Source organism: Neomonachus schauinslandi, chromosome 16 (genome assembly GCF_002201575.2).
Source record: "Neomonachus schauinslandi chromosome 16, ASM220157v2, whole genome shotgun sequence".
In the NCBI taxonomy this organism is placed as follows: domain Eukaryota; kingdom Metazoa; phylum Chordata; class Mammalia; order Carnivora; family Phocidae; genus Neomonachus; species Neomonachus schauinslandi.
This window is the reverse complement of record NC_058418.1, coordinates 10,057,537-10,069,646: the sequence shown is the minus strand read 5'-3', so window position 1 is coordinate 10,069,646 and position 12,110 is coordinate 10,057,537. Positions and strand designations below refer to the sequence as shown.

Below are 12,110 nucleotides of genomic sequence, written 5' to 3'. Positions count from 1 at the left end.
CCCGCCCCTCCCCTCCCGGGCCCGCCCTTCGCGTCGGCGGAAGCGCGCTCCGCCACGTTCCGCCCCTCCCCTTCGTGCGGCCTCCCACTTCCGCTTCCGGTGCGGGCCGCGCGCGAGCGCTGCGGTGGGAGGTGGCGACGAGCCGGTGAGTGCAGGTAGCGGGCCCCGACCTCCTGGCTTTCGGGCGGGCGTCAGTCCAGCTTCGCCCTCGTGTCGGCCTCTCCCCGGGCTGCTGTGAGCCTCTGCTCGGCCCCAGCCCTGAGGGCCGCTGGCCCCGCACCCCCTCCGGCCTGCGGCGTCTCAGGCCGCGCCCCTGCCCCCGCTGTGGGCCCGAACTCGCCGCGTCGGATCCCGCCGCTTACCATTGGCCCCGCCCCCTTGTCAAAAACCTTCGCCCGAACCCCGAGGCCCACATCGGGTCCTCGATCCCAGTCCAAACCCCTGGGCTCCGCCCCTGCCTACAAGCCTTGCCCCCGAGCTCAGCCCACCCACTCTGCCGGCTCCTCCTCCCTCATTCTCTACTCCGTTTTTCATCGCCCCACCTCCCCCCGCCCCCGCCATTCAGATTTCTTCTGTAGATCTCAGCCTCTCTCTGGTCTTTATTTACAGCACCACCCCCATGTTCCCCATCTCCCCCAAGCGTTGTCGTCTTCCGTCCACGCCCTTCACCTGCCCTCCATCTCCGCCACCCCCCCAATCCCCCATCTCCGCCCCATACCACCGCTCTGTTCCCATGAAGTCTTATTCGCCTGCATTCATTCCTTACCCCACGGGTAGCCCCATTTCAGCTCTTCTCCCTCCCTTGAACTACAGCCCCACCTGCCTAGGGTCTCCCTCCAGACCGTATTTCAAACACTCACTCCTAGCATTCCAAAACCTTACGTCCTTGGTTCTAGTGCCCTGAACCCAGGACACTCCTTTCCCAGGGATGCTCTTTCCGGAATGTCCTAGGGGGTTTTCAGAACGCCCAAGGTACTGGATCAGAGTTGTCAGGAATACGCTTTGGCATCTGGCACGCAGTTCTGCAGCCTCACTTCCCTTCCCTGAAGCTGGTGTTTAGGATCGGTTCTGTTACCAGCTTGTTAGGTGACTTTGATTCTGCTCATATGGTTTCTACAGCCCATCTGACACTCCCCTCATCCCCCAGGTTGAGGCCCCCAGCTCGGCCTCACCACGATGTGGCACGAGGCTCGGAAGCATGAGCGGAAGCTTCGAGGCATGATGGTTGACTATAAGAAGAGAGCAGAGCGGCGGCGGGAGTACTATGAAAAGATTGTGAGTAACTGGCCTTGATCTGGGGTGGGACCTTTCCTGGAGGGTGGGGCCCCGGTCATCCTGGTGGGGTTTTGGGCTTGGAAATATGCCAAAACAAGAGCCCAGCTTTCCTCAGGAGAATATTCAATTCTTGAGCATCCTCATGGGTAAAAACCAGAGGCGTTCTCTTGGTTCTGGTATGCTGTCTTGTTTGGTGTGGCCTCAGTACAGAGCTGGTGTTAGCAGGAAGGAGGAAAGTTTTGTAACACTCAGAGCAGTCCAGATATAAGACGACCACCTCCTGAAGGCTGTCTGTCTTCCTGCTGTATTTGCAGTGCCCAGAAAAGCTCAGCTGTTCTTAAGATTTGGCTTGGCACCCTGTGGGAGTGCCATCCATATTCATTTAAATGGACTCTGACTACTTTCCTCTCCTGTTTGATGCTTTGGTTGCTTTGGGAGAGAAGACCACACTCCATCTGTGACCTTAAAGGCCCTTGTGGTCTGACCTCTCCCAGGCTCTCAGCTTCATCCTTGGGTAGCTCCACTGGCCTTTTTTCCCCATCTCTGTCACCACAGGGCATTGTGCCTGTCATGTCTCTCCTTCCCTCTTTAACTCCTACTTGCCCTTGAGACCCCAGCTTGAAATGGCACTTGTGTACTGGGCTCAATTCTCCTGTTAGATGATATTAATATAGATGTTCCCATTTACTACTGCATTCCTGCTTTAGCCTCCTGCCTGGTCTCCTAGCCTTCATTCCTGCCCCCCTCCAAGTCATCCTCTTCAGCAGGGCTAGAGAGGTCTTTCTAAAGCACAGGGCTGGCGCCTCTGGGTGGCTCAGATGGTTAAGCATCTGCCTTCGGCTCAGGTCATGATCTCCAGGTCCTGGGATCGAGCCCCATGTCTGGCTCCCAGTTCAGCAGGGAGTCTGCTTCTCCCTCTCCCTCTGCCTCTCCCCCTGCTTGTGCTCTCTCTGTTTCTCTCTCTCTCAAATGATTAAATAAAAAAAATCTTAAAGCACAAGTCTGACCCTATTCCTTCCCTTGCTCTGAACTCCTCCATGGCTCCCTAGTGCCCTCGATAGAAAGCCCAGGCTCCTCAACACAGCCTTCAAGCCTCTGCATGGTCTGCACCGCACCCCTCCCCCCCCACACTTAGAGTCATGCCACTCTGCTTTCTGCCTCCTTCCTTTACTCAAGCTATCTGACCTCCTCGTTATCTAGGGTGATTTTCTCTAACGCAAAAGATGTATAAAGAGTATCGGTTTAGCTCTCAGAATTACATAGCCACAGGGCCTTTGCATGAGCTCTTCCCATACCTGGGTAATGACTGCTTATCTGTCAGATCTCAGTCCTTGAGGAAGTCTTCACTCATCCCCCACGCTCAGGTGTCCCCTATAAATGCCATTACAGCTCCCTGTTCTTCCTTTTTGGAATTTAACATACACATATCTAGCTCTGTAAGATTGGGGAGTAGTATTCAGGTCATCTTTGCATCCTCGGCTTGGGGTCAACAAATACAGCTTGAAAGAGTAATCGAGTAAACCTACTAATAGTAGCAGTTACCGTTTTAATTGCTCCTTCCAGGCATCCGGCTCTGTGAGAAGAGTTTTAGATGCATGGTTTCTTTGACTCCTGAGAGTCCCCAGTGAGACAGAGGCTGCTATTACTATAGGAGAGGAATCTCTGAGAGCTCCTCACTTGCCCTCTGTCTCCCAGGAAGGAACCACTGGATCAAGGCGAGCCCTCCCTGGTGGTGTTGGGAAAACTGTAACATGACCATGAGGGCAGGGTCCGGGTCTGTGCCGGTCCTAGTTGAGGCCCCAGTGTGGGCCAGGAACACAGTGCTTAGGAAGAAATGGCTGCCATGAGCTATAGTGAGGGCTCGTGGTGTGCCAGACCCAGTGCCCACTACTTTGGTGCATTCTTTCTAGTCCTTTGAGCAGCCCTAAGAGGCTGGGATTGATCCCTGTGTTAAAGATAATGCTGATAAAAGCAGCTGGTGCTGTTGACGCACACAACACACGTAAATATGTGTTGTCCATTATGTGTTATGTGCTTGACATGCGTTTACGCTTCATCAAGTCCTCACTGCAGCCTCGGACGTGGTTCTTATTTACGTCCATTTTACAGATGAGCGAACTGAGGCTCGGAGAGTTATGGTCTACAGTCACATAGCAAGAGGGCACAGCTGGCATTCTCACCCAGACTCTGAACCTTGATCTCTCCTAGCACTTCACCTGGGCTTACTGTTGCAGAAATAGAAGTTCTTTTTTTTTTTTTAAGATTTTATTTATTTATTTGACAGAGAGAGAGAGAGCAAGAGAGCACAAGCAGGGTGAGCTGCAGAGGGAGAGGGAGAAGGAGACTCCCCACTGAGCAGGGAGCCCGATGCGGGACTTGAACTCAGGACCCCACGATCATGACCTGAGCTGAAGGCAGACGCTTAACCGACTGAGCCACCCAGGCGCCCGAGAAATAGAAGTTCTGAAAGGTGCAGCGACATGTCCAAAGTGACAGAGTGGAGGCAGAATACTAAAATGGTTAGGTCCTCAGAGTTTGAGTCTTAGGGCTCTGGGTTCCAATTCTAGCTCTTCTGCTTATGTACAGTGTGACCTTGGGCGAATGACTGTCTCCCTGAGCCAGTTTCCTTTTTTGCATGTGAAATGATGAATTACGTCGAGTCAGGTTTGGCTGTGAAGATAGAAGTTTCTTTCTTTTTCCCCTGAAAGCCCCAATATAGCCCGCTCTGCTCAAGGACCATTTCGTTGTTCAGCTGAACGTGGATTCTCTTACCAGTGTCCTCTGAAGGTCTAAGAGGGCTGCTCAAACTCAAACTCTAGCCATTGTGTCTGCATTCCATCCAGCAGGGAAGAAGAGGGAGGGAAAAACCTGGCTCATGCCAGTTTTTAAGAAAGTTTCTAGATGTCTGCACCCAACACTTCCGTTCGTCCCACTGGCCAGAAAGTAGTCCCAGGATCATATACAAGTGCAAGGGAGCCTGAGAGGCCTAGGCCTTGTGCCAGACATACTGGGAGGGGGAATGGATGTTGGTTGCCAGCTACTGGTCTGCCACAGATGGGGGCCAAGCGCCCCCCTCACAGGGCTGTTTTTTTAAAGATTTTATTTATTTGCGAGAGAGAGAATGAGAGACAGAGAGCATGAGAGGGAGGAGGGTCAGAGGGAGAAGCAGACTCCCTGCTGAGCAGGGAGCCCAATGCGGGACTCGATCCCGGGACTCCAGGGTCATGACCTGAGCCGAAGGCAGTCGCTCAACCAACTGAGCCACCCAGGCGCCCAAGGGCTGTTTGTTTTGATGGGGCACATTGACCTCTGCGTAGGCCTGCCTGGGGTGACTGGCTCGGTAAATGCTGGCTCTTGTTCCTGAAGTTCTTCTTACCAGGTAGAGCTGGAATCGGCATGGTGTAGAGGAAAGAAGGCTGGAGTTGGGTCACTCTGAAAGGCCTGGGACTCCAGGCTCTCATTCTTGTTAGCAGGGGAGCTTCCTGGGCTTTATTTTCCCCCTCGGGACAGTGGTGATCGTCGGCCCCTCTCACTGGGTGACAGGGAGGAACGTCTAGAACAAGAACAGTGTCTGTGGGGCACTTTGTGGTGTGGGCCTGTACAAGCCACCATTGTCCCCTCGAGGGAACGTGATCAGCATGCAGAGTGGAGCTGTCAAGCTGTGGGCAGCGGCCGACGGCTGCTTTGAGGAGGGGATGGGGCGGCTCACACGGGTCTCGTCTTATTCTTGGCTGGAGAGGAGGCTGTGGGGCGAGCATTGAGGAAGCCAAGGAAGTTTATGGCAAGGTGAATGGGTGGCCCACACAAGGCTGGTTTCCCTGCTCCTGGTTTGTCCTTGGCACCTGCTCTCTCCCCCTAGCTGACCCTGGTTCTGTCATTGCCCTTGTCCTTGTCAACTTTCTTCTTTAATCAGTGGTTTGGATAAAGAAACAGAATTCCCTGTTGATAAGAAAATGGGAAATAGTTCTCAGTTCAAGCCTCTCCTCCTCTAGAAAACCCCAGGCTGACCCCCCTCTTTACTCCCACCTCTGCCCAGGCTGAGTCAGGCATTTCCCTGGGCTCTCCCGTCCCAGCGCTGCCCACTTTGGGTCGTCACTATGTGGGACGGGTCCGTCCCCAGCCCTGGACTGTGAGCCGTGAGGGTCGGGCTGGGGCTGTGTCCCTCACGGCCATGGCCCTAGCATGGGGCCTAGCACATGGTGGGTGCCTGCTTATCAGTTGAATGAATGAATGAAAGGGTCCATGAACTCCTCTGACTCCCATCTGATCCTGGAGGCAGAATAGTCCAGTGGTTAAGAATGGACTTTGGATCCTGCAGAGGTATTTGTATACCTCATGTTCCTTGCATTGTTATTCACAGTAGCCAAGGTGGGGAAACAGCCTAACTGTCCATCGACTGATGAAGGGATAAAGAAAAGGTGGTATGTCTGTACGGTGGGATATTGTTCAGCCTCAGAAAATGGTATCCTGTCACGTGCTGCCACGTGGAGGAACCCTGAAGACATTATGCCTAGTGAAATCAGCCAGTCAGAAAAAAAAAATGATGCAAGATTCCACGTATATGAGGTATCTAAAGTAGTCAGGCACTTAGAAACAGGAAATAGAAAGGTGGTTGTCGGTGGGAGGAGAAAAGGGGAGTCATTCACTGGCTGTGGGGTTTCAGTTTTGCAAGTTGAAGTTCTAGAGATCCGCTGCCCTGCAAGGTGCATGTAATTTGATACATTTGTACTGTACACTTAAAAGTGGCGAATGTGGGGAGCACCTGGGGGTTCAGTCCGTTGGTTGAGCATCTGCCTTTGGCTCAGGTTGTGATCCCAGGGTCCTGGGATTGAGCCCCCCATGGGGAGTCTGCTTCTCCTTCTGCTCCTGCCCCTGCTCATGCTGTATCAAATATTTAAGTAAAATCTTAAAAAAGAAAAAAGTAGTTAATGTGGTAGATTTTTCATCATATGCCTTTCACCAGAATTTAAAAAAAAAAATTACTTTTGAAATAAAAAGGAGTGGATTTGAGGGTCAGGCCCATTTGGGTTCAAATCCTAGTTCTGTGTGGTACTGGCATGATTTCAAGCCAGTGGGCCACACCCCTCAGTTTCCTTGTCAGGAACACTGCTAACCTTTGTCCCATGCTTGGGAAGTTTGAGAAAATATACATAAAACAGTTCAGGGCCTGTCTTTTAGGACAGTTCATTGGCTTTTCCAGAATCTCCCAGCAGAGCCAGGCCCTGGACTTAGATTTTTAACCCAGCCTGATGCTTTTTCCCTTCTGGGGTTGCTGGCACAGCCTGCAGCTTCCCTGGACCAGTCAGTGTCCTTATTGCAAGCAGGGTCCCACGGTGGCTGTGGGACCTGGGCATTGGGCCGGGAGCGGCCCCAGGGGCTGTCACAGGGCTGAGGGAGCTGTGGGGCCCAAGACGCATTGAGGGAGGGAAGTGAGGTGCGAGACAAGCAATTGGATTCCCGCAGCACCACCCCTGCTGGACCCTGTGGTCTTGGGCGGATCGCACCTCAGCTGAGTGGGAACAGCCTGGCACGTGGCTAGTGCGGGATGGACAGTAGCCCAGCATTAGCCATGGTCGTCAGTGAGTGTCCTTCTTGGCCCTTTGCGGGTGGGAGGTGGAGGCAGTGAGAAGTGCAGGGTTTTGGGAATTTGATGCTGTGGGTTTTGGGGCCTCAGCCTCCTCATTGGTCAGGATTCATTCTCTCTTCCCTTGAGTCAGTGCTCCCGAGTGTGTGCTGTGGGGCGGGCCCTGCTCCGGGCGCTGGGGATACAGTGGTGAACAGAGCAGCGATCCCTGCCTCGTGGAAGTTACGTTTTAGTGCGGGAGACAACTGGTAAATGAATGTAAGGTGGGAAACCGGGTGGTGGCAGGCATTGTGAAGAGAACAGGTGGGGTTAAGGAGATCGAGGGTAAGTATGCGTTTGTGCAGGAAACTACTTAGAGTTGATGAGGAAGGCTTCTAGAAAGAGATGAAATAAGCCGGGGGGCAGCCACCTGCCAGAGCTTTGCAGGCCGAGGGAAGAGCGAGCACCGAGGTCCCGAGCGGAGCATGAGTGGAGTGGTCATGAGGTGCTGTGGAGGCTGGCATGTCTGGAGCAGAGGTGGGGGAGCGAAGTCAGAGAGGGATGTGGCCTGAAAGGTTTTAGCACACCACCCCCCCCCACCCCGCCCCAGGCCCTGTGTGGGAGATGTGGACTGTGGAGGGCAGGCTGACAGCAGGGAGCCCGAGAAGAGGCTGCCAAGGGGTCTGGGCCGGAGACAGGCTGGCTGGACCAGCGTGTGGTGAGGGGGGGTTGGACCCTGGGGAGGTGTTGCTGGGAGCTTGGCCAGCATTCAGTGGATAGTAGCAGTAGCCCTTCTCGTGGCTCTTGTGGGTTCCTCGGCTATGGCCCGCAGCAGGAGCCCAGCCAGGGCCTGGCGCTCGGGAGGCTCAGCAGTGGGAGCGCTGGTGCTGGATTCTGTCCTTTCCTGCCGCACCTGGCATCCTGACCTCCACACAAGGGCTCAGGCTGGAGGAGCATAGACTCAGGGGACGCTCTCCTCTATGTTGGTGCCTTCTTAATAGCTTTATTGAGGTGCAATTCACATACCATACGATTCTGTGGTTTTCAGAATATTCACGGGGGGGTGCATCCATCACCACAGCTTAATTTTAGAAAATTTTCATGACCCCAAAAAGAACCCCATACCCATTAGCAGTCAGTCCCCCCCTCCCCCAACTTCCCAGCCCTGGGTAGTCACTCATCTACTTTCTGTTTCTACGGATTTGCCTATTCCGGACGTTTTCACATAAATGGAATCGTGTAACGTGGCCTTTTTGACTGACTTCTTTCACTGAGCATTCTGTTTTCAAGGCTCGTCCATGTTGTAGCACATGTCAGTTCTTCGCTCCTTGTTATTGACAAGGTTCCGTGGTCTGAATATACCAGGTTTTGTTTATTGGCCATCCATTGATGGCCACGTGATCGTTTCCATCTTTTGGCCATTGTGAGTCGTGCTGCTTGAGTATCGGTGTACAAGTATTTGAGTATCTGTTTTCGGTTCTGGCAGGTATATTCCTAAGAGTGGAGTTGCTGGGTTTTATGGCAGTTCTTTGTTGAAGAACTCACTTTCTGCACCTTCTTGTCAATGTTGTTCACGTCTGTCCTTTCCGTTTTCGCTGTCCTAGTGAGTGTGAAGTGGTGTCTCATGGTTCTCGTTGGCATTTCCCTGATGAGTAGTGACACTGATCATCATTGCCTGTGCTCACGTGGTCCTGGGGTCTTAGAGGCCGGTGTAGGCCGGAGTGCTCACACCTGGCTCCGAATGAGTGACCTGGGATTGGGGGAGGGAGGTGATTTGGGGAATCATATTTTTGGGGCAGAAGGTCTTGGTACTGACCGTACAGAAGGTTGGGCCAGAGCCCAGAGCCTTTCTCCACCATCTCAAGGTCCCCTGTCCCTAGAACTGAGGTGGCCCCCGTGAGTGCTGCCACCCCCGTGCAGCTTAGTTTACCTCTGAGGCATGGCCCACTTGACAGAGGTGCGCTCGCTGCTGAGCTGGGTTGCGCGGGGGTGGCAGGGTCTGGAGCTCAGGCCGTTGGTGACCTCCACCCTGTCTCTCCCTGCAGAAGAAGGACCCAGCGCAGTTCCTGCAGGTGCATGGCCGAGCGTGCAAGGTGCACCTGGATTCTGCAGTCGCCTTGGCCGCCGAGAGCCCTGTTAACATGTAAGACTGAGAAGGGGGAGGGGTGGTGTCTGTGTCTGAGGGTTGGAGCTCAGGAGGGACCTGGGGTGTGGAGAGACCTGTGGGGACTCAAGCAAGGATGGCCTGACCTGCATGAGGAGCTGACAGTCACCAGCCGAGGATAGCTGCAGGGGTTGGGATGGAGGCCCCAGGGTGCAGGGGTGCTTGGGGGACTTAGAGGGGAATGGGTGGAGCCAGGAACACAGGCCCAGATGACATGGCAAGTACGTTGCCAGAGGGGATGTTTCAAAGTGACCGGGGCTTAGCAAGTGGCCCCTGGGACCTGGTTCAAGTTTCCCACTCTTGCTTGGTTCTGAGAAATAGGGCCCCAGTTTCCCAGGGTCCTATTCAGGCTAGGAGCCTGAATGTAGATTCAGGGGGATTAGTGACATAAGAGACTGAGAAGTGGGGGGTGAGGGTGTGGGGCCCATGGCCTGGAAAATCACAGGGAGCCGAGGGACAGGCTCCCGAGCTTGAGGTGACAGGGAACGGATGTGGACACTGGGGACCCTCAACTCCTTGCTCCCCATTTCAGGATGCCCTGGCAGGGGGACACCAACAACATGATTGACCGCTTCGATGTCCGCGCCCACCTTGACCACATCCCCGACTACACCCCCCCGCTGCTCACCACCATGTAAGCCACCTCCCTCTCAGGCTTGCCTGGCAGAGAGTCTGTGCCCTGCTGCCTCCCCTTTCCCAAGCCCTTGCCCGCCTGTCCCTTCCTGGGAAGGAGGAGGTGTGCCGGCGGGGAGCCTCCCGGCCCGAGCCAGGCTCCTCCAACCCCACTCCTGCTGGCTTCGGGTGGGGCCTCCCCTCTCCCTCTGATCTCAAGACTTTGGCCTCCCCCAAAGCTCCCCAGAACAGGAGTCAGACGAGCGGAAATGTAACTACGAGCGCTACCGAGGCCTGGTGCAGAACGACTTTGCCGGCAGTGAGTGAGCTGGGGCATGGCAGGCGGGTTGGGCGTCCGTGGACACGGGGAGGCCACTTTTATCCCAGTGCTTTCTCCTCCGGGATCTCGGGTTTGCTCCCCGCTCTTTTCTCTTGGGCCTCCTCCTCTGGACCCAGTACGGCCGAGTCTGCTGAGCGAGATGGTCCTGCTGGGGTCACTTCTACATCCCACACCCTCTGCCTCTCTGGTCTTTTGTCCTAAAAAATTGGGGAAAATAGCAAGAACACATTGTGTCTCCTCTGCGTCTTTCCCCCAGTCTTTTTGGGTCGCAACGTCACTTGTGAAGAGGAAATTTCTTTTAGGAATTGTTTAGGAATATTTATAGAGTTTGGCAATCTGCCAAGCATTTGTGTATGTCAGTGTCATTCTCCAAGCCGTCACCACGCTGCTTCACCAATGAGAAAACAGGCTCACGGTTTTCCCCACTCTGGGCTTGCCTGGGGAGGTTCGGGCCCTGACAGACTTGGACCTTTTTGTCGGTATTATATCTCGTCACATTGGCACAACCACCTAGCGGTGGCACCCATTTTACGGGTGAGGACGTTGAGGCTCAGGAGTTGGTGGGAACATGGTGTCCAAGGAGCTGGGATTCTCACCCCGCCCTTAACCACTGCCGCCTCCTGATGGACAGCTCCAAGCTTTAGCTCACCTCCTGAGGACTGAGACGTCCCCTCCCAGGGTTTCCCTGTTGAGTCAAAGGGAAGATGGACCAGACGAGGCCCTTCGCCTGGTGGGTCTCGGTCTCCTCCCAGAGAAGGGTGGTCATGATGGTTTCTGTCCCCCAGGGTGGTTGTAGGGGCCCAGCGAGGGACTCTTGAGTGCCTGGCCCCGAGCCTGGCGTGGTCAGCCCCTGCTGTGGTTTGCTATTTTCTTGTTTCTTTGTTTCTAAGATGGACATCTCAGCATCTCTGATACCAAAGATCGCCAAAGTTCTAGCAATCACCGAGGCCTTAGGATCAGGGAACTTTATCATCTTTCATACTGTTGCTGTTTTTGCCTTCACCCAGGGCCCCAGGGGTTCTTGGTCACGGAGCCAGGGTTTCCCTTAGTTCGGTCTGACTCCGCATTCGTCCCTTGCCACCGTTCCTGAGCACCTGTGGTGTGGCCGGCACGCCTCTGGGGTTGGGGGGTCTCGTGGGGGAGAGGGCAGCAGCCACACAATCACCAAAGCGGGTGGCAATTGCAGACTGAGGTGGTGATCTAACAGACGGTGGGCTGTTCTCTGAGGTGCTTGATGGAGGCTGGGGTCGGGGTGTGGTGGGGTGGGGGGGAGGAGCTCTGGTGAGGAGAAGGAGGCTGCAGAAGAGGCCTTTGGGAGGGTGGGCGCAGGCAGTCTGCGGGGCTGGAACAGGGAGAGCGAGGCAGCTCGGGTGAGACAGGCCAGCCGAGCCCTCTCTGCCCGGGCTTTGTGTGCCACAAGTGGGAACCGGGGAGGGGGTTTGCTGCGGGAGCAAGGGATGGTGCTCTTCGCCCAGCCCACCCACCTGACTTGACAGAAAAGCTGAGACCTGCAGTGGGAAGGGGACTTACCCAGGGCCCCACAGCCAGTCAGGGCCGTGCCTTTCATTGCAGGGAAGATCAGGGAAGGCTGGGGTACAGTGGGAAGCTCCCCAGGTCAGGTGTTGTGGCTAAACGAGAACCCAGGTGGCTCCAAACACGGGTAGTTTAAACAGAACCACAGAGAGGCCCACGGCGGAGCGGCCCCTGGAGTCCCGCTGACATCCAGCGCTCAGGAGAAGTTTGTATTTCTGCAGGGTCCACCCAGAGGCCTCCCTTGCGGGGATAATAGTAGCATTGCCCCCGGGCCAGGCGCTCGCTCTTGTGTCCCCCACCCCGCCCCCAAGTTCCTAGTGACCCGCCCCGACCCTCCTGCCGCTTGCCTTGCTGCAGTCTCAGAGGAGCAGTGTCTGTACCAGATCTACATTGACGAGCTGTACGGAGGCCTCCAGAGGCCCAGTGAGGATGAGAAGAAGAAGTGAGTCGGGGTCTGGGGGCACGCTGGCGTTGGGGGAGGCGGGAGGACTGTGAGCCCCACCAGGGCATGGCCTCCTCCGGCTCGTCCCCCTCGGCTTTCCCAGAGTCAGGGCCAGCGTGTGGTACACAGTAGGCGCTCACGTAACACACGCTTAGAGGGGGAAGCGGTGGCCGAAGGAGGG

The 12,110-nt window shown here is 55.3% G+C and overlaps 1 protein-coding gene across 2 annotated transcripts in view; it reads left to right on the top strand.

Annotated features, from left to right (window-relative positions):
* Positions 1-102: 102 nt before the first annotated feature.
* LOC110572911 (CLK4 associating serine/arginine rich protein) overlaps positions 103-12,110 on the top strand; it is a 23,758-nt gene continuing 11,750 nt past the window's right edge. For both annotated transcript variants that reach the window (XM_044911475.1, XM_044911476.1), the window contains exons 1-6: positions 103-145; positions 1,148-1,275; positions 8,884-8,981; positions 9,535-9,636; positions 9,854-9,933; positions 11,845-11,929. In XM_044911475.1, coding sequence (XP_044767410.1) covers positions 1,177-1,275; positions 8,884-8,981; positions 9,535-9,636; positions 9,854-9,933; positions 11,845-11,929 — 464 coding nt within the window. In that variant the 5' untranslated portion in view covers positions 103-145; positions 1,148-1,176. The remainder of the gene's footprint in view (positions 146-1,147; positions 1,276-8,883; positions 8,982-9,534; positions 9,637-9,853; positions 9,934-11,844; positions 11,930-12,110) is intronic.